This window comes from Nerophis ophidion, linkage group LG27 (genome assembly GCF_033978795.1).
Source record: "Nerophis ophidion isolate RoL-2023_Sa linkage group LG27, RoL_Noph_v1.0, whole genome shotgun sequence".
NCBI classification, from domain to species: Eukaryota; Metazoa; Chordata; class Actinopteri; order Syngnathiformes; family Syngnathidae; genus Nerophis; species Nerophis ophidion.
Genome location: NC_084637.1, coordinates 23,757,998 through 23,777,900, shown reverse-complemented (window position 1 = coordinate 23,777,900; position 19,903 = coordinate 23,757,998). Strand labels below are relative to the sequence as shown.

Genomic DNA, 19,903 nt, shown 5'->3' with positions numbered 1-19,903 from the left:
CCCTAGTGGACGAAGCGCCGCACTACCGCCGCCCGGAGCGAGAGCGCTTCTGCCTGCCGCTGCTCGGCTCCTTCTCCGCTAGCTTAGCTTAGCCTAGCCTAGCTTAGCCTAGCCTAGCCTAGCCTGCTGGCTGCGGAGAGCATCATGTCGCAGGCTCTTTCCGAGGAGGAGTTCCATCGCATGCAGGTAGGAAGAAACACGACGGCTGCCGTGTCGCGGCGTGGCCACCTCGCGTGGATAGTTGTCACTCACTGCCTGGCCCTAAAGCCGCCGGGTGAATCGTTATTGCCGTTAGCCTACGGACGCTAATCGTTGCCCGCTTGCGTGGGACGTCCGCCCAGTCCTTTTTTTTTTTTTTCTTGTCACTTATTTTATTATTTACATTCTTTTTGTAGACGGGACTGTACGTTTTGGACCGAACCAGCAATATTATTCTGATAAACCACGGAACTTTGCTGCGTTTATTGCAAATGTTTGCTGGCTTTAGCCTAGCAGTGCTGAGGGTAGTGGACAGGTCACATGACCACACGCTCCAATAACAATAATAATATTGGCTGACCATATTCTGAAATCCCAAAAAGAGGACACATATATGCGTGCCAAGGCCGGGGACTAGGTGAACATTCGCCAATGATACTTGAAATTGCTTTATAAATAATATATTTATTTAAATAAATAATTTGTTCTCCTCTGTTGACAGCAGTGTTGGTGCTGGGAATTTTCAAAATGGGGTCCCATGGACCCCATCAAGTCATAAAAATGGGGTTCCACTTTTTTGCAAGTGTTTTGAAAACTAATGATAAAAGTATGCATTGTCCTGTTATATCTCACATTATATACTGTGTTTTGGAAAAAGGTTGTCATAAATGTTACTTAATTCATTAAAAGAAATAATAGAAAAAGAAGAAAAATTTCTATGCATATGTAAATGTATTCACGTTTGGGCTGGGCGACATGGCCCCTTTTAAGATTGCGATATTTTTAGGCCATATCGCGATACACAAGGTAGGTAGGTAGTTCTTTATTGTCATTGCATCAAATACAACGAAACTTTGTTTTCAGCACAAACCTGTTCAAGATTAGACAAACAAACAGTGTACAGGGTTACAGAACAAGAACACTGATGGGTCGCCATAGGGCGCCCTGTAAAAGATGGGAAAAAGGTAAACGCTGGGGAAGGATGAGTAAAAAAATACAATCCAGACTGGGCTCCTAAGGGGGCCCAGTTCGGAGTGAGAAAAAACCTCCATAGCAAAGCACATATACATATTACAAAATACATCTCAAGATATCTAGCAACAGAGGGAAGGTAGTTCAAGGTCATGGTGGTAGGTCGCAGCTCTCAGGCGCTGACCATCCATTCATCACCCCTACGAGATTGCGTCGAGGGCGTTGGATTGGGGGACAGGAGGGTGTATGTGTGGCGTATATATTTTTTTTTTGTGGATGTGTGTGTGTGTGTGTGTGTGTGTGTATAAGCCCATAGTGTGTCTCTGTTCCGCGGCTTTGATGAATTGGCCGTCGCTAGTCCAAAGTTCAACAGGTGTGTGTCCATGAGAGACAAAAAAGTGAGTTTGTTGTGTCTTCCTGCAGTGACCTTCGGGAGAGTCTCTAAGCAAGGGAAAAAAATCCAAGTTGAAATGATTTTGTATGCGAGTGAAAATAAAATTTGCTTTTCACTCTAAAATTGTCTATGACTGATCCTCAAAAACTGTGGGGTAGACAGTCCGATGTAATCCACAGTTCTTCCCGCATCCTCCAATCATTTGTGGCAGCTTTGGGGTACTTTGAAGATTGCCAGCAACTTCCAATTTGTCGACAAACCAGAGCAATGCTTACTCCAATCAGTAGATGTCCTGTTGTCATAATTCCGAATAGGTGGATATCTTCAAGTCCACGACAGAAAAGGGTCGCCAGGCACGCGGCCCTCCTTCTCCCAAGAGTCCGTCGTGTGTCCAGCAACAACCGCTTTGTCACGACAGCAGGTTCCCCCAAACCCAAGATCTTGTCAATTTTGTTGAGGCCAGTTAAATAATTCCAATGTTTAGATTTGGAGAGCAATGCAAAAAGAGGCAACAAAAATGTTAAGACAAGACAAAACAAAGATGCAAGCAGGAGAGATAAGGGAGAGGAAAGGGGAGCGTCCACCCTCGGTGAGTGCCAGAGAGAAAGACACGATATATATCTCAATGTTTTGCCTTAGCCTTGGATTAAAGGCCTACTGAAATGAGATTTTCTTATTCAAACGGGGATAGCAGGTCCATTCTATGTGTCATACTTGATCATTTCGCGATATTGCCATATTTTTACTGAAAGGATTTAGTAGAGAACATCCACGATAAAGTTCGCAACTTTTGGTCGCTAATAAAAAAGACTTGTCTGTACCGGTAGTAGCAGACAATGTGCGCATGATGTCACGGGTTGTAGAGCTCCTCACATCCTCACATTGTTTACAATCATAGCCACCAGCAGCAAGAGCAATTCGGACCGAAAAAGCGACAATTTCCCCATTAATTTGAGCGAGGATGAAAGATTTGTGTATGAGGAAAGTTAGAGTGAAGCAGAAAAAAAAAAAAAAAAAGGCGACGGCTCCAGGCTTCAGATGTAATTAGACACGTTTACTAGGATAATTCTGGAAGATCCCTTATTTGCTTATTGTTTTAATAGTGTTTTAATGAGATTGTAAATTCATACCTGAAAGTCAGATGGCTGCAGTGAACGCCAATGTCTCTGAGAGAAGCCGAGGAGCCAAAATCACAGCTGCCTTTTTGAGCTGCAGTAAGAGGAGGTATAATCCACTGATATCTCCGGTAAGAGCCGACTTAATATCACAATTTTCCCATCCAAAAACTTGCTGGTTGACGTAGAGAAACATGTTCGCTTGACCGCTCTGTGTTAAAGCTTCACAACAAACAAAAAAACACCGCAGCTGCAATCCACCGCTTTCCACCAACAGCATTCTTCTTTATAGTCTCCATTATTAATTGAACAAATTGCAAAACATTCAGCAACACAGATGTCCAAATTACTGTGTGAATTATGCGATGAAAAGAGACGACATTTACTTGTGTGTGGTGCTGGGCTAATATGTCCGCTACAACCCGAGACGTCACAAACACGCGTCATTCCGCGATGTTTTCAACAAGAAACTCCCCGGGAAATTTTAAATTGCAATTTAGTAAACTAAACCGGCCGTATTGGCATGTGTTGCAATGTTAAGATTTCATCATTGATATATAAACTATCAGACTGCGTGGTCGGTAGTAGTGGGTTTCAGTTGGCCTTTTTCATTAAAAGAAATAGTATAAAAAGAAGACATATTCACTTTAGGGCTGGGCGATATGGCCTCTTTTTAATATGGCGATATTTTTAGGCCATATCGCGATACATGATATATATCTCAATATTTTGCCTTAGCCTTGAATGAACACTTGATACATGTAGTCACAGCAGTATGATGATTCTATGTGTCTACGTTAAAACATTCTTGTTCATACTGCATTAATATATGCTCATTTTAAACTTTCATGCAGAGAAGGAAATCACAACTAAGCCAATTGACCAAAACTGCAATTATTAAACATTTATTAAGCAGTGGCACCAACATTCATGTCATTTCCAAAACAAAAAGTGCAGGATTGTCAGAGACATTTTAAAACAAGCTATTAGTGCACTTTTGTGCACTAATAGCTTTGCGGGGCGGTATAGCTCGGTTAGTAGAGCGGCCGTGCCAGCAACTCGAGGGTTGCAGGTTCAATCCCCGCTTCTGCCATCCTATTCACTACCGTTGTGTCCTTGGGCAAGACACTTTACCCACCTGCTCCCAGTGCCACCCACACTTGTTTAAAAAAAAAAAAAAATGTAACTTAGATGTCGGGTTTCACTATGTAAAGCGCTTTGATTCGCTAGAGAAAAAGCGCTATATAAATATAATTCACTTCACTTGTGAATGATGTCAATAAGATGACACATCAAAAAAACACTAAATCAAAGTGCACTTTTTGTACAGAACGCCACGACAATAGTTTAAAACAAATAAGGTGCACTTTTGTGCATGATGTCACACAAGATATTTTAATAATTTTCAAATAAAAATGAGCTGCATAATAGGAAATCAAATAGTGTATGTCCTTTGCAATGTGGTAGTTTCCTGCGGACATTATCTCTTTTTGTTGTTGACTATTTTTCATACCGTGTTGACCTGGAAATGTTTGCCTCGGCATTTTGATGGTGTGAGCGTGTGACACCGAATGGAGATGTTGACACGTGGAGTAAACACTCTTCATTCTCTAGCGCAGTGGTCCCCAACCACCGGGCCGCGTGGCCCGATTAGTACCGGGCCGCAGAAGAATTTTTTATTCATTTTTATTTAAAAAAATTTTTTTATTTTTTTTATTAAATCAACATAAAAAAACACAATATACGCTTACAAATAGTGCACCAACCACAAAAACCTCCCTTTTTCATGACAAAAACGTCCCTTTTTCATGACAAAGGAAAAAAAAAAAATGGACCACTTTCTTCTTTCCTTCATGGATCTAAATTTTACCGCTGCTGGTAGTTTTTTCTATGTGTTTATTTAATAAGTTGTAGGTGTATTTATTTGAGGAGAAAAGTGTAAAAAGTGTTTTGCTTCGGTCATGAAATGAGGATAATGGTGTGCCAGGGCATACATACATTTTATATTTAACGTATACATCTCTGGAGTCTACATCAACTTCAGATCTATTCCTCATTTCAAAATTTTTTATTTATTTTTTTAATGTTTGTTTTTTTTGTTTCTTTGTTTTTTGCCCTTTTTTGTCAAACAAAACTATGTTTTTTTATGGCAAACACACAAAATATGCAAAATCTTTCACCAAAAATATTTTTCAAAGTGGAGTATTTAATGTGACGTATTTGGGGTTGAGGTTGGGGTAGGAGGTGAGCGGGGGTGTATATTGTAGCATCCCGGAAGAGTTGGTGTTGCAAGGGGTTCTGGGTATTTGTTCTGTTATGTTTATGTTGTGTTACGGTGCGGATGTTCTCCCGAAATGTGTTTGTCCTTCTTGTTTGGTGTGGGTTCACAGTGTGGCGCATATTTGTAACAGTGTTAAAGTTGTTTATACGGCCACCCTCAGTGTGACCTGTATGGCTGTTGGACAAGTATGCCTTGATTGACAATTAATACATTACCCCGCTGTCTCGCTCACTCTATCTCTGCCCTTCCCTCACAAATATTGCTGCGTGCACACATCATCACTATTTGTTTTGTTTTTAACCGCTCTTAACCCTGTACGTACATTGGAAATATACACAACCTTCACCCAAAACGCCGGACATTTAAGGCATTTAAGAAACCCCGCCCAGACAGTCCCGCAAAAAGAGGACGTATGGTCAGTCTAAATAATAATAATGTGCCTGTGGCTCATAATGTCCACGTTGACACTGGATTCACCTTAAACAGACTGATACATGCTGAACTGTGTGCGTCATCATACTATCGTTTTATAAACACTCACAATAATGCATGAATGGTGTGTTGATGCAGATGATTGGATACAACCAAAATAGCTTGATGGGAAAGCACAGGTGTCAAACTAAAGGCTCTGGGGTCATATTTGGCCTACCACTTCATTTAATGTGTTCCGCCATATCATTTTATTACGGGTGTGAATGTTTGGGCTCTTAATGATTTGATTCGATTCAGAAGCGAATATCGGTTTAACATAGGGCTGGGCGATATATGGAATATACTCGATATGTTTGTATCTGTGTGATATCGTAAATGACTATAACGTGATATTCGGGTATACGTTCTCACGGCGTTGTTTTTAGCGTTTGGCATTACACTACAGGCTCTTCTCACTCTTTCTTGTCTCTCCTTCTCACAGAGACATAAAACAAGCGTACTTTTTTACACACGTCACATACTGTCGTACGCGCAACGTCATACGCCCTCGCGGAGCAGAGAGTTAGCGACATGGGTAACGTTAGCACTGGTGCCAACGGAGCGGTGCGAGTGCTAATACAAGAGAGAAGATGCAAATCTGGTAACAAATGAAGGAAGAATTAATTCCCAAGAAAAACAGCAGGGGGTCCATTGTCTGGCGGTGATTTGGCTTCAAGTGGGAAGATGTTTTACAAGTACGCGGCAAAAGTATTGCTACAAAAAGTAGCAGCACTGCTATTGTGTAGAATCATTTGAAAAGTCACCCGCTAAAGAATGAGGAGTGCTTGAAACTCCGCATGTCAACATCTCGGCCGGTGCCACACCAACAAAATGCCATTTTATGTGTTCTGCAATATCATTTCACCTAATTTAATGTGGCCTTCCACATTATTTTCTGTTGTCAGCCACTTTATTTTACCTGTCATGTAATTTATTGTGGCACGCCACATCATTTCAATTGTCTGTAGCCATTTTATGTGTTCTGCAATATAATTTCACCTAATGTATTAATTTATGTTGTCAGCCACAATTTTTGACCATACTGTGTAATTTATCGTGGCCCGCCACCTCATTTATGTGTTGCGCCATTTTATGTAACGTGTCCCACCACATCATTCAACGATGGCTAACACATCATTTTAAGTGGCCCGTCCCATTTAATTTTTTGGGCCCCATTTTGTGTGATCCCTTTGTCTTTTCACTTGGCCCGCCATATCATTCATGTGTTGCGCCATATTTTTTAAAATGGCCCGCCACTTCATTTAACATTGGCGAACACATTATTGTAGTTGGCCCGTCTCATTATTTTGTTTGGCCCGCCACCCCCATTTTATGTGTTCCGCCATATCTTTTTAGCTGGCCTACCATGTCATTTATTGTGGCCCGCCATGTCATTTTGTTGTCTGCAGCCATTTTATGTGTTCTGCCATTACAGTTCACTTGGCCCTCCGTGTAATTGATAATTGCCTGCCACATAATTTTACCTTGTCAGCCACATATTCCACGTCACCCGCCACATAATTTATGTGTTGCGCCATTTTATTTAAGGTGGCCCGCCACATCATTTAACGTCGGCCAACACATTATTTTATGTGGCCTGTCTCTTTACTTTGTTTGGCCACGCCACCCCATCTGATGTGTTCCGCCATATAGTTTTATCTAGCCCGCCTTATCATTTAATTTGGCCCGCCGCATCATTTTGTTGTCTGCAGCCATTTTATGTGTTCCGCGATGTCATTTCAACTTGCCCGCCATGTAATTTATTGCTTTCTGCCATCCTTGTAATTAATTATGGCCCGCCACATTGTTTTGTGTGGTCTGCCACATTATTTTACATGGCCTGCCACATCTATTGTGTGGCCCTCCACGCCTTTTTATGTGTTCGCCATATCATTGTACGTGGTCCGCCACTTCATTTTCTCTGGCCAGCCACATTGTTTTATGTTGTCTACTAGGGGTGTGTGAAAAAATCAATTCGAATACGAACCGCGATTCTCACGTTGTGCAATTCAGAATCGATTCTCTTTTTTTTTTTTTTAAATATATATTTTTTTTCATCAATCCAACAAAACAATACACAGCAATACCATAACCATGCAATCCAATTCCAAAACCAAACCTGACCCAGCAACACTCAGAACTGCAATAAACAGAGCAATTGAAAGGAGACAAAAACACGACACAGAACAAACCAAAAGCAGTAAAACAAAAATGAATATCATCAACAACAGTATCAATATTAGTTATAATTTCAGCATAGCAGTGGTTAAAAATCCCTCATTGACATTATCATTACACATTTATAAAAATAAAAATAAATGAAGTGAAGTGAATTATATTTTATATAGCGCTTTTCTCTAGTGACTCAAAGCGCTTTACATTGTGAAACCCAATATCTAAGATACATTTTTAAACCAGTGTTGGTGGCCCTGGGAGCAGGTGGGTAAAGTGTTTTGCCCAAGGACACAATGGCAGTGACTAGGTTGGTAGAAGTGGGGATCTGACCTGGAACCCTCGAGTTGCTGGCACGGCCACTCTACCAACCGAACTATACCGCCCCTAAAGTGTGTACCTGAAAAAAGCTACAAACAAGCTAGCATAGTAAGATAAAAGAACAATAGTGTCACAGTGGCTTACACTTGCATCGCATCTCGTAAGCTTGACAACACACTGTGTCCAATATTTTCACAAAGATAAAGTAAGTCATATTTTTGGTTCGTTTAATAGTTAAAATAAATTTACATGATTGTAATCAGTTGATAAAACATTGTCCTTTACAACTATAAAAGCTTTTTTTTTAAAATCTACTACACTGCTAGCATATCAGCAGACTGGGGTAGATCCTGCTGAAATCCTATGTATTGAATGAATACAGAATTGTTTTGAAAAATAGCGTTTTTGAATCGAGAATCGTAAAAATCGATATATAATCAAATCACGACCCAAGAATCGATACTGAATCGAATCGTGGGACACCCAAAGATTTGCCTCCCTATTGTATACACATTATTATGTCATGTAGCCCACCACATAATCTATGTAAAGAAGCTATAATGCATTTATATTTATATATTCCCTGTTTAATGCAGCCATAATTGCATTATGGCCCTCAATAAAAACACATTTGACGTGTGTGTGTTTGTGTCTGTGTGTGTGTGTGTGTGTGTGTGTGTGCGTGCGTGCGTGCGTGTTGCACAGGCTCAGCTGCTGGAGTTGAGGACACACAACTATCAGCTGTCAGATGACCTGAGGAAGAACTCGGCAGGTAAATAAACGTCATCGGTCTTCTTCCTCATTTCTTCCGAGCCGTTTTTAGAAGGGCCTCATTTGAAGCCCCCTCTCGGTGCTGATGCTGTGTCTTTTCAGAGCTGAGCGCCGTGCGTCAGAAGAATGCGGTGCTGGAAAGAGATTTTAGCAAAGCTCAGAAGGTAAAGCACGTTCTCTGTTACCGATGATGGATATTGGGATGATCAGATAAAGTTCACGCGCCTTGTGTCTCCTCAGGCTATGAGTAAGAGCAAACGAGCTCAGGTGAGTGTTTCACATAAACACCCCCCCTCTAGTGGTTAAGCAGGCTGACGTGTGCCCCCTGTCTGCAGGAAGTGGAAGCGCTGTTGAGCGAGAACGAGATGCTGCAGGGCAAACTTCACAGCCAGGAAGAAGACTTCCGACTGCAGAACAGCACGCTCATGGCGGAACTCTCCAAGGTACCGCCCACATGACCATTTTTTGGGCAGGGCTTTCCAAAGTGTGGCCCGGAGGCAATTTGCGGCCCATGGCTTTTTTTTTATTGGCCTGCGACACACTCTAAAGAGAAAATAAAACCATCCTGGATAAGAACATTAAACTAGAATGCAGATTTTGGAGAAAGTGTGTGTGAATGCTTAAATTTGCAAGCTGAACTTGAACGCTAACCTTAGCATGCTAACAGTTAGAATGTGTCAAGTCATATGACAACGAAGCGTACGCAAGTAAAATTAGCATGCTAACAGTTAGCATGTATCAGGTACCAAGTTATGTGATTCTGAGGTGTTCAGATGCAAAATGTCAGGGTTTGTTGGTGACGAACCCCAGAGGCAGAGAAGGAGGCAGGCATTGCGTAAGAAAACATGATTTAATTAAACACTAAAACAAGAACAAACCAAAAGGGTACCAACAAAAGGCGCGCACGAGGCGGATAACAAACTTGGCTGAAAACAAAAACACTTACTGTGACACGACGGAACTATGGCATGAGCAGAGTGAACAGAAGTAGACAAAGCTACAAGCGACAAGACAGGTAGTGGTGACATCAACACTACACGACAATAATCCAGCACTGACTGGAGGAGAAAACAGGTCTAAATAGTTACTGGCTGATTGATTGGCCAATCAGCCACAGCTGAGGGGACACAGCACTCAGGGAGACAAACAGGAAACAGAACCAAAATAAGAATGCTGACAGGAACTAAAGACAGGAAACAAAGACAAATGCAGAGGAAAAACTAAGACATAGACCAAACTTTCAGGTACAAACCTGACACAAAATTGGCAAAAAATGTTAGCATGCCTACGTTAGGTAAAGTAAAGTTAAAGTACCAATGATTGTCACACACACACTCGGTGTGGTGAAATGTGTCCTCTGCATTTGACCCATCCCCTTGTTCATCCCCTGGGAGGTGAGGGGAGCAGTCAGGAGCAGCGGTTGCCACGCCCGGGAATAATTTTTGGTGATTTAACTCCCAATTCCAACCGTTGATGCTGAGTGCCAAGCAGGGAGATAATGTCTCCCAGTTTTTTAGTCTTTGGTATGAATCAGCCGGGGTTTGAACTCACAACCTACAGATCTCAGGGCAGACACTCTAACCATTAGGCCAAATAGAACGCTAATAGTTAGCATGTGTTAAGTACCAAGTTATATGAATGTCTGGCCGCATAGCTAGCAAATAAGTTAGCATGCGAACATTTAGCATTTGTCAATTACCAAGTTCTACGAGACTCATTTGGCTCCAAAATTAGCAAAAAAGTTAGCACACTAATTAGTTGGCATGCTGGCATGCTGACAGTTAACATATGTCAAGTACTAAGTTCTGTCTTAGGCATTCAGCTGCAAAATTGGCTAAAAAGGTTAGCACACTAACGTTGGCATGCTAGCATGATAGCAGTTAGCTTGTGTCAAATACCAATGTATATGAGTCTGAGGGATTGTGTTGCAAAATTGGCTAAAAAAGTTAGCCCACTAACGCTGGCATGCTAGCATGCTAACAGTTAGCTTCTGTCAAGTACCAATGTATATGAGTCTGAGGCATTTGGCTGCAAAGTTGACTAAAAAGTTAATACACTTATGTTGGCATGATAGCATACGAAGAGGTAGCATAAGTCAAGTACCAAGTTATACGAGTCTCAGGCATTTGGCTGCAAAGTTGACTAAAAAGTTAATACACTTATGTTGGCATGATAGCATACGTAGAGGTAGCATATGTCAAGTACCAAGTTATACGAGTCTCAGGCATTTGGCTGCAAAGTTGACTAAAAAGTTAATACACTTATGTTGGCATGATAGCATACGAAGAGGTAGCATAAGTCAAGTACCAAGTTATACGAGTCTCAGGCATTTGGCTGCAAAGTTGACTAAAAAGTTAATACACTTATGTTGGCATGATAGCATACGAAGAGGTAGCATAAGTCAAGTACCAAGTTATACGAGTCTCAGGCATTTGGCTGCAAAGTTGACTAAAAAGTTAATACACTTATGTTGGCATCATAGCATACGTAGAGGTAGCATATGTCAAGTACCAAGTTATACGAGTCTGAGGCATTGGGCTGCAAAATTGGCTAAAATAGTTAGCACACTAATGCTGGCATGCATTCATGCTAACAGACAATGTGTGTCAAGTACCAAGTTATGAGTCTGAGGGATTTGGCTGCAAAATTGGCTAAAAAGCTAACACACTAGTGTTGGCATGCTAGCCTCCATGCTAACATGTAGCATGTGTCAAGTACCAAGTTATACAAGTCTGAGGCAATTGTCTGCAAACTTGGTTATAAAGTCAGCATGTTAAGAGGTAGCATGTACCAAATTATATGAGTCTGAGGCATTTGGCTGCAAAATTGGCTATAAAGTCAGCACATTAATGTTGGCATCCCAGCATGATAACAGGTAGCATGTGTCAGGTACCAAGTTATGTTATCTGAGGCATTCCGCCGCAAAATTGGCTATAAAAGTTAGCACACTAACAAGGTTTATGAGTCGGAGGCATTTGGCTGCAAAGTTAGCTAAAAGATAGAATGCTCTCATGTAGTAATGCTACATGAGGTTGAGCCAATCAGTGGCCACGATAGTGAGCATCACGGTCTGTTTGCTTTGGTCTTGTCGAGTGGCCAATGTTACTGTCGTGTTGGTATATCAAGTTCATGTAGACAGGTTTATCTTTGAAAATGCTAAAAGGCCTACTGAAATGAGATTTTCTTATTTAAACGGGGATAGCAGGTCCATTCTATGTGTCACACTTGATCATTTCGCGATATTGCCATATTTTTGCTGAAAGGATTTAGTACAGAACATCCACGAAAAAGTTAGCAACTTTTGGTGCCGATAAAAAAGCCTTGCCTGTACCGGAAGTCACAGACAATGACGTCACAAGGGTGAGGGCTCATCACGTCCTCGCATTGTTTATAATGGGACCCTCCAGCAGCAAGAGCTATTCGGGCCAAGAAAACGACAATTTCCCCATTAATTTGAGCGAGGATGAAAGATTCATGGATGATGATGGTGATAGCGAAGGTCTAGAAAAAAAAGGTGATTGCATTGGGATGGATTCAGATGTTTTTAGACACATTTACTAGGATAATTCTGGGAAATCCCTTATCCATCTATTGTGTTGCTAGTGTTTTAGTGAGATTAAATAGTACCTGATAGTCGGAGGGGTGTGTCCACGGGTGTCTTGAGGCCAGTGTCTCAGGGAAGTCACAGCAGATACAAGGACAGCGCAAACTCCACAGATCTCCGGTAAGAGGCGACTTTTTAACACAATTTTCTCACCGATACGTGACGATTGACAAGTGGCCAGGATCCATGTTCGCTTGACCGCTCTGATCCATAGTAAAGCTTCACCTCCGGGAATTTTAAACAAGGAATCACCATGTGTTTGTGTGGCTAAAGCTTTCCAACTCCATCTTTCTACTTTGACTTCTCCATTATTAATTGAACAAACTGCAAAAGATTCAGTAACACAGATGTCAAGAATACTGTTCAATTGCGCGATGAAGAGAGACGAATTTTAGCCGCAAATGGTGCTGCGCTAATATTTCCTGACAGTCCGTGACATCAAGCGCACGTGGCATCATTCCGCGACGTTTTCAAGAAGAAACTCCACAGGAAATTTAAAATTGCATTTTAGTAAATAAAACCGGTCGTATTGGCATGTGTTGCAATGTTAATATTTCATCATTGATACATAAACTGGTTCTCATAGTCCTCAATGTCACCGACGTCCCACTGGGTGTGAGTTTTCCTTGCCCTTATGTTGGCCTACCTAGGATGTCGTAGTGGTTTGTGTTGTGGTTTGTGCAGCCCTTTGAGACTCTAGTGATTTAGGGCTATATAAATGAACATTGATTGATTGATTGATCAGACTGCGTGGTTGGTAGTAGTGGGTTTCAGTGGTCCTTTAATAATGGTCAAAAGTTACATAGCATGGACTTTGTTGCCGATAACACAAAGCTACGATACGGATGTTGTGTTCAGATAGTTTGGCATATTTGGATTGACCTATATTGTATTGGTGTTAGTATCTTTTAATGTATAACATTCATCAAAGTGGGTCCCGCATCCTTCAATTTTGATGTATGCGGCAGGTTTGCACCCCCCTGATATACGGTGTTCACTTGCTATGTCCTGGCAGCTGTGCGTGCAGATCGAGCAGCTCGAAGAGGAGAACCAGCAACTGCAGAAAGAGGGCGGGGCCACAGCGTCCCAAGCCAGCACTAACTCCGCCTCTGCTGCCACTGATGAAAAATTGCTCCGCCTCCAGGCAGAGAACGCCACCCTGCATAAGCAAGTACAAAGTATGTTTGCTGACATGACACAGTCCTCACTAATGGGGGCCTAACAAGCTCGTTGGTTCATTCATTCATTGAGCATGTGTGCCGTGTTGTTCCCCTCCAGATCTGCAGAGGCGCTCTGACGCTGAGCAGCAGGGAGCAGAGAGCGCCGCCTCCCCGATAGACTGCACTGCCAATGGTGTGTGTGACATGGCGGGGAAAGGGGAGGGCCTAGCAGCAGCAGAGGAAGCCAACGCGAGTGTGCCGCAGGTAATTGACAGGCGATGGTGAAATAAGGCCTCTCAGGGTTCCCATGGAAACCAATCTTATTTACTTCCTGTTTGCAGATGGAAGCTCAGCAGGGACAAGCGCAGTTACACGGTGAGAAGCATTACAGCCCATGATAGCTGCAGGCTATTTGAGAGATGAGCTTTAAAATCCACCAGATGATGCTAAATGGCCAGCAGACTCATCAGCTCTGGCACATATAACAAACACAACTTCACACACACACACACACACACACACACACACACACACGTGTCACACAGTCAGTCTGTTGTTGTTGTTGCAGTATTACTCAAAAACTACAACAACTACTCTATTGTAATTATAACAGACCCTCTTTTCTTCTTCTTAGATTAAATACACTAAATAGACACACACCACACTACACGACAACAGTACATACGACAACGTTAGTACAACACTTCCTTTTGCACTAGTAAAACATGACTACTACTGCTACCACAATACTACTACAGCACCTATTACGATGCACCTCCACTTGGTAGTGTTGCCACTTACCACAGTAATACAACAATAGTAAAATACTACCATTATACAACAAGTAAAAACACTAACACTACTGTACTGCAATAGGTAAAACACTACCACAACACGATTAAAACATTACAGTACAACCTCTACCAAAACACTACACTGCAAACACTACTAAAAACACTCATACTACACTACTAGACTAGGTAAAACACTTGCACAACTCTAATACAACAGTACTAAAACACTAACTACCAAGACACCACTAAAACAATATCCATCCATCCATCCATTTTCTACCACCATGAAATTACTACAACACTACTGAAATAATATTAAAACACTACCACAAGAACACTACTGCAACACTATCATGACACTACAACTACATTACGAAAATACAACTACAACACTTCTACAACAATACTAAAACACTACCACAACACTACTGCTACATCTCCACAACAATACTAAAACATTAAAACAACACTACCACAACACTTCTACAACACAACCACAACATCACAACCACACTACAACAAGACTACTACAACACTTCTACAACGCTACTAAAACTCTACCACAACACTACTAAAATGCTACTTAAACACTGCTACAACACGACCACAACGCTTCTACAACAATACTAAAACACTATTACAATACTAAAATACTACCACAACACTACAACAATACTACTACAACACTACCCCAACGCTGCTAAAACTCGACCACAACAATACTACAATGCTACTACAAAAACAAACCGCAATGCTATTAAAACAAGACTACAACACTACTAAAATGCTAGCACAATGCTGCTAAAACACCACCACAACAGTACTACAAGGCTGCCACTACACTACTACAACCCTACTACACAGGTACTAAAAAACTGCCATAACACTACTACTACAATACTAAAACATTACTACATCAATACTAAAACACTAACACAGCACTACTACAAAAGGTATAAAACATTAACACCATACTGCCACACCAGTACTAAAACATTGCCACAACTGTACTAAAACCCTACCACATCACTACTAAAACACTACTACAACAATACTAGAACACTAGCACAACACTACCACAGCAATAATACTAAAACACTACCACAACACTACAACAATAATACTAATACAATAACACAACACTACAACAATACTAAAACACTAACACAACACTACTACAATAATACTAAAACATTAACACAACAGTGATACTAAAACACTAACACAACACTACTAATATATTACTAAAACACTGACACAACACTCCTAAAACAATACTACTAAAACACTAACAGCACTACTACAATAATACTAAAAACACAAACATTACCTCGGCAATAAACACTGCCACAGCACATATAACACTACAACACACTACTAAAACACTAATACTACTACAAGGCTACTAAAATCCGACTAAAACAATACGAAACACTACTAAAAAACTACTACAACAATACTAAAACACTGACACTACCTCAACAATGCAAACAGCACTACTACAAGGCTACTAAAACACTGCAATTAGGGGTGGGCGATATGGCCTTTTTTTAATATCTCAATATTTTTAGGCCATATCGTGATACACCATATAGATCTCGATATTTTGCTTTAGCCTTTAAATGAATACCTGATACATATAATCACACCAGTATGATGATTTTATGTGTCTACATTAAAACATTCTTATTCATACGGGACGGCGTGGCGCATTGGGAGAATGGCCGCGCGCAACCCGAAGGTCCCTGGTTCAATCCCCACCTAGTACCAAACTCGTCATGTCTATTGTGTCCTGAGCAAGACACTTCACCCTTGCTCCTGATGGGTGCTGGTTAGCGCCTTGCATGGCAGCTCCCTCCATCAGTGTGTGAATGTGTGTGTGAATGGGTAAATGTGGAAGTAGTGTCAAAGCGCTTTGAGTACCTTGAAGGTAGAAAAGCGCTATACAAGTACAACCCATTTATTTATTTATTTATTATACTGCATTAATATATGCTCATTTTAAACTTTCATGCAGAGAAAGAAATCCCAACTAAGTCAATTTAGCAAAACTGTATTTGTTAAACAGTTATTAAACATTAAATATTCATGTCATTTCCAAAACAGAAAGTGTAAGATTGTCAGAGACATTTTCAAACAAGCTATCAGTGCACTTTTGTGCATGATGTCACTAAGATAACATATCAAAACAACACTAAATTAAAGTGCACTTTTTGTACAGAACGCCACTACAATAGTTAAAAACAAATAAAGTGCACTTTGGTGCATGATGTCACACAAGATATTTCAATAACTGTCAAATAAAAATGAGCTGCATAATAGGAAATCAAATGGTGTTCATCCTTCGCTATGTGGTACTGCGGACATTATCTCCTTTTGTTGTTGACTAATTTTTTCATACGGTGTTGATCTGGAAATGTTTTCCTCGGCATTTGTGGGCATGTGGCACCAATTGGAGATGTTGATATGCGGAGTAAGCACTCTTCATTCTCTTGTGGGTGACCTTTCAAATGATGCTACATATTAGCAGTAATGCTACTTTTTGTAGCAACGCTTGTGCCCCATACTTGACAAATTAATGTTGTCTGTTCGACATATCCCCACTTGAAGCCAAACTACCACCAGACGATGGACCACCCGCTGTTTTTCTTGGGAAATAATTCGTCCTTCATTTGTTCCCAGATTCGCACCTTCTTTCTCCCGTATTACCACTCGCACGGCTCCGCTAGCATCACAGCTAACGTTACCCATGCTGCTACCTCTCTGCTCCGCGAGTGCGTATACGTACAGTGGGGCAAAAAACTATTTAGTCAGCCACCGATTGTGCTAGTTCTCCCACTTAAAATGCTGACAGAGGTCTGCAATTTTCATCATAGGTACACTTCAACTGTGAGAGACAGAATGTGAAATAAAAATCCAGGAATTCACATTAACGTATTTATTTGTAAATTATGGTGGAAAATAGGTAATTGGTCACTTCAAACAAGGAAGTTCTCTGGATCTCACAGACCTGTAACTTCTTCTTTAAGAAGCTCTTCTGTCCTCCACTCGTTACCTGTATTATTGGCACTTCTTTGAACTTGTTTATCTGTATAAAAGACACCTGTCCACAGCCTCAAACAGTCAGACTCCAAACTCTACTATGGCCAAGACCAAAGAGCTGTCAAAGGACACCAGGAAAAGAATTGTAGACCTGCACCAGACTTGGAAGAGTGAATCTACAATACGCAAGTAGCTTGGTGTGAAAAAATCAACTGTGGGAGCAATTATCAGAAAATGGAAGACATACAAGACCACTTGGTTTCCACGCACGATCTCATCCCGTGGGGTCAAAATGATCATGAGAACGGTGAGCAAAAATCCCAAAACCTCACGGGGGGACCTGGTGAATGACCTGCAGAGAGCTGGGACCAAAATAACAAAGGTTACCACACTATGCCGACAGGGAGTCAAATCCTGTAGTGCCAGACGTGTCCCCCTGCTTAAGACAGTGCATGCCCAGGCCCGTCTGAAGTTTGCCAGAGAGCACATGGGAGAATGTCATGTGGTCAGATGAAACCAAAATAGAACTTTTTGGTATAAACTTGGAGGAAGAAGAATACTGAGTTGCATCCCAAGAACACCATACTTACTGTGAAGCATGGGGGTGGAAACATCATGCTTTGGGGCTGTTTTTCTGCTAAGGGGACAGGACGATTGATCCATGTTAAGGAAACAATGAATGGGGCCATGTATCGTGAGATTTTGAGGCAAAACCTCATTACATCAGTGAGAGCTTTGAATGGTTGACCAAATACTTATTTTCCACCATAATTCACAAATAAATTCTTTAGAATTCCTACAATGTGAATTCCTAGATTTTTATTTCACATTCTGTCTCTCACAGTTGAAGTGTACCTATGATGAAAATTACAGACCTCTGTCATCATTTTAAGTGGGAGAACTTGCACAATCGTTGGCTGACTAAATACTTTTTTGCCCCACAGTATGTGACGTATGTAAGAAGGTGTGCTTGCCGTCTGTGAGAAGGAGAGACAACAGAGTGGGAAGAGCCTGTAGTGTAATGCCCGCAGCTAAAAGCAACTGCGTGAGAGCGTATACTCGAATATCGCGATATATTAATGTTCTATATCGCACAGAGACAAACCCGCGATATATCGAGTATATCGATATATCGCCCAGCCCTAACTACAATACTAAAACACTACTACAACAATACTAAACTACTGCCACAACACTACTACAGCAATTCTAAAACACTAATGACACTACCACAACAATGCAAACACATCACTACTGTAATGCTACTAAAACACTACCATACCAAAACACTACAGATCATAATATATATTACTTTTCTATTTATTTGTTTTTTATTCTATTAACCTATGCTAGTTATAACCTACTCTATTTCATGTGTTGGTATGACAATGACATTCGTTTAATCTTGAACACTACGACAACACTATATACTCATGAACAGTAAAATATGAATATGCCAAAATTAGCACAAATGCTACTTTACGCGACAAAAATGACCACACTAATTACCCCATTACTAAAACTAAAACTACCATGATGTGACAACAGTTACGACACTTAGTATTATTACGGTTTGTCGTACTGTTATGATCATGTTATGCTGTTGTGGCGGTGGTGTTTACGGCCACAACAATATTAGTTACCTACATCTGCCAGTGAAAAAACCCACAGCATGACTCAGCAGTTTTTCCTTCCAGGTGAACAAGTAGACAACACGTTGAATACATGTATTTTTTTTAATGAATAATGTTGATTTTTGTGTGTAAATGTGTCGGTGCCCAAGCATCTCGACTTTTGTGATGTAGTGTGTGTGTCTGACACACTAACTGGTAGACTGCCCCTGCTGTGTGCGGCGCCCCCTTTAGGCCTGTCAGAGAAGAGCGTAGAGGAGATAGTAGCTAAGCAATCAGCGCTAGGCTGGTCGGCGGCTCTGTGTCCATTAACTCACTGCTTTGGGGCAGAGCTGGAGGTGGCCCTGAGCAACCAACACGAGGAGAAGAGGCTGCTGAGGGAGCAGCTGCGACATCTGGAGGTACACGCTCACCTGTCGCCCCACCTGTCACTCACCTGTCAATCATTTGCGTGTATGTGTTTGTGAATCTTTAGAACAGGGGTGTTCGTAGCTATTTATCGTTAGCATTCTGATATTGGCATGCTAGCTTTTTTGCTAATTTTGCAGGTATTCACCTCACTGTCAAGTATTTTGTTACTTGACGAATGATACCTGTTAGCATGCTAACCCAGGTATGCTAGCTTGTTTGTAGCTTTTTTCAGGTACACACTTTAGGGGCGGTATAGCTCGGTTGGTAGAGTGGCCGTGCCAGCAACTCGAGGGTTCCAGGTCCGATCCCCACTTCTGCCAACCTAGTCACTGCCGTTGTGTCCTTGGGCAAGACACTTTACCCACCTGCTCCCAGTGCCACCCACACTGGTTTAAAAATGTATCTTAGATATTGGGTTTCACAATGTAAAGCGCTTTGAGTCACTAGAGAAAAGCGCTATATAAAATATAATTCACTTCACTTAGATCCAAGGGTATCAAACTCGTTTTCATTGAGGGCCACATCGCAGTTTTTTTGCATATTGTCAACTCAGTTTCAAGAATTTT

At 41.3% G+C, this 19,903-nt stretch overlaps 1 protein-coding gene across 4 annotated transcripts in view; it reads left to right on the top strand.

Annotated features, from left to right (window-relative positions):
- The window catches only part of gripap1 (GRIP1 associated protein 1), a 61,065-nt gene continuing 41,162 nt past the window's right edge, over positions 1-19,903 (top strand). For 2 of the 4 annotated variants that reach the window (XM_061889271.1, XM_061889269.1), the window contains exons 1-9: positions 3-186; positions 8,630-8,696; positions 8,798-8,859; positions 8,936-8,962; positions 9,031-9,138; positions 13,315-13,477; positions 13,578-13,723; positions 13,801-13,834; positions 19,161-19,327. In XM_061889271.1, the coding sequence (XP_061745255.1) occupies positions 145-186; positions 8,630-8,696; positions 8,798-8,859; positions 8,936-8,962; positions 9,031-9,138; positions 13,315-13,477; positions 13,578-13,723; positions 13,801-13,834; positions 19,161-19,327 (816 nt within the window). In that variant the 5' untranslated portion in view covers positions 3-144. Of the gene's footprint in view, positions 187-8,629; positions 8,697-8,797; positions 8,860-8,935; positions 8,963-9,030; positions 9,139-13,314; positions 13,478-13,577; positions 13,724-13,800; positions 13,835-19,160; positions 19,328-19,903 lie in introns of all 4 variants that reach the window. The other 2 variants (XM_061889270.1, XM_061889272.1) reach the window with 2 other exon arrangements.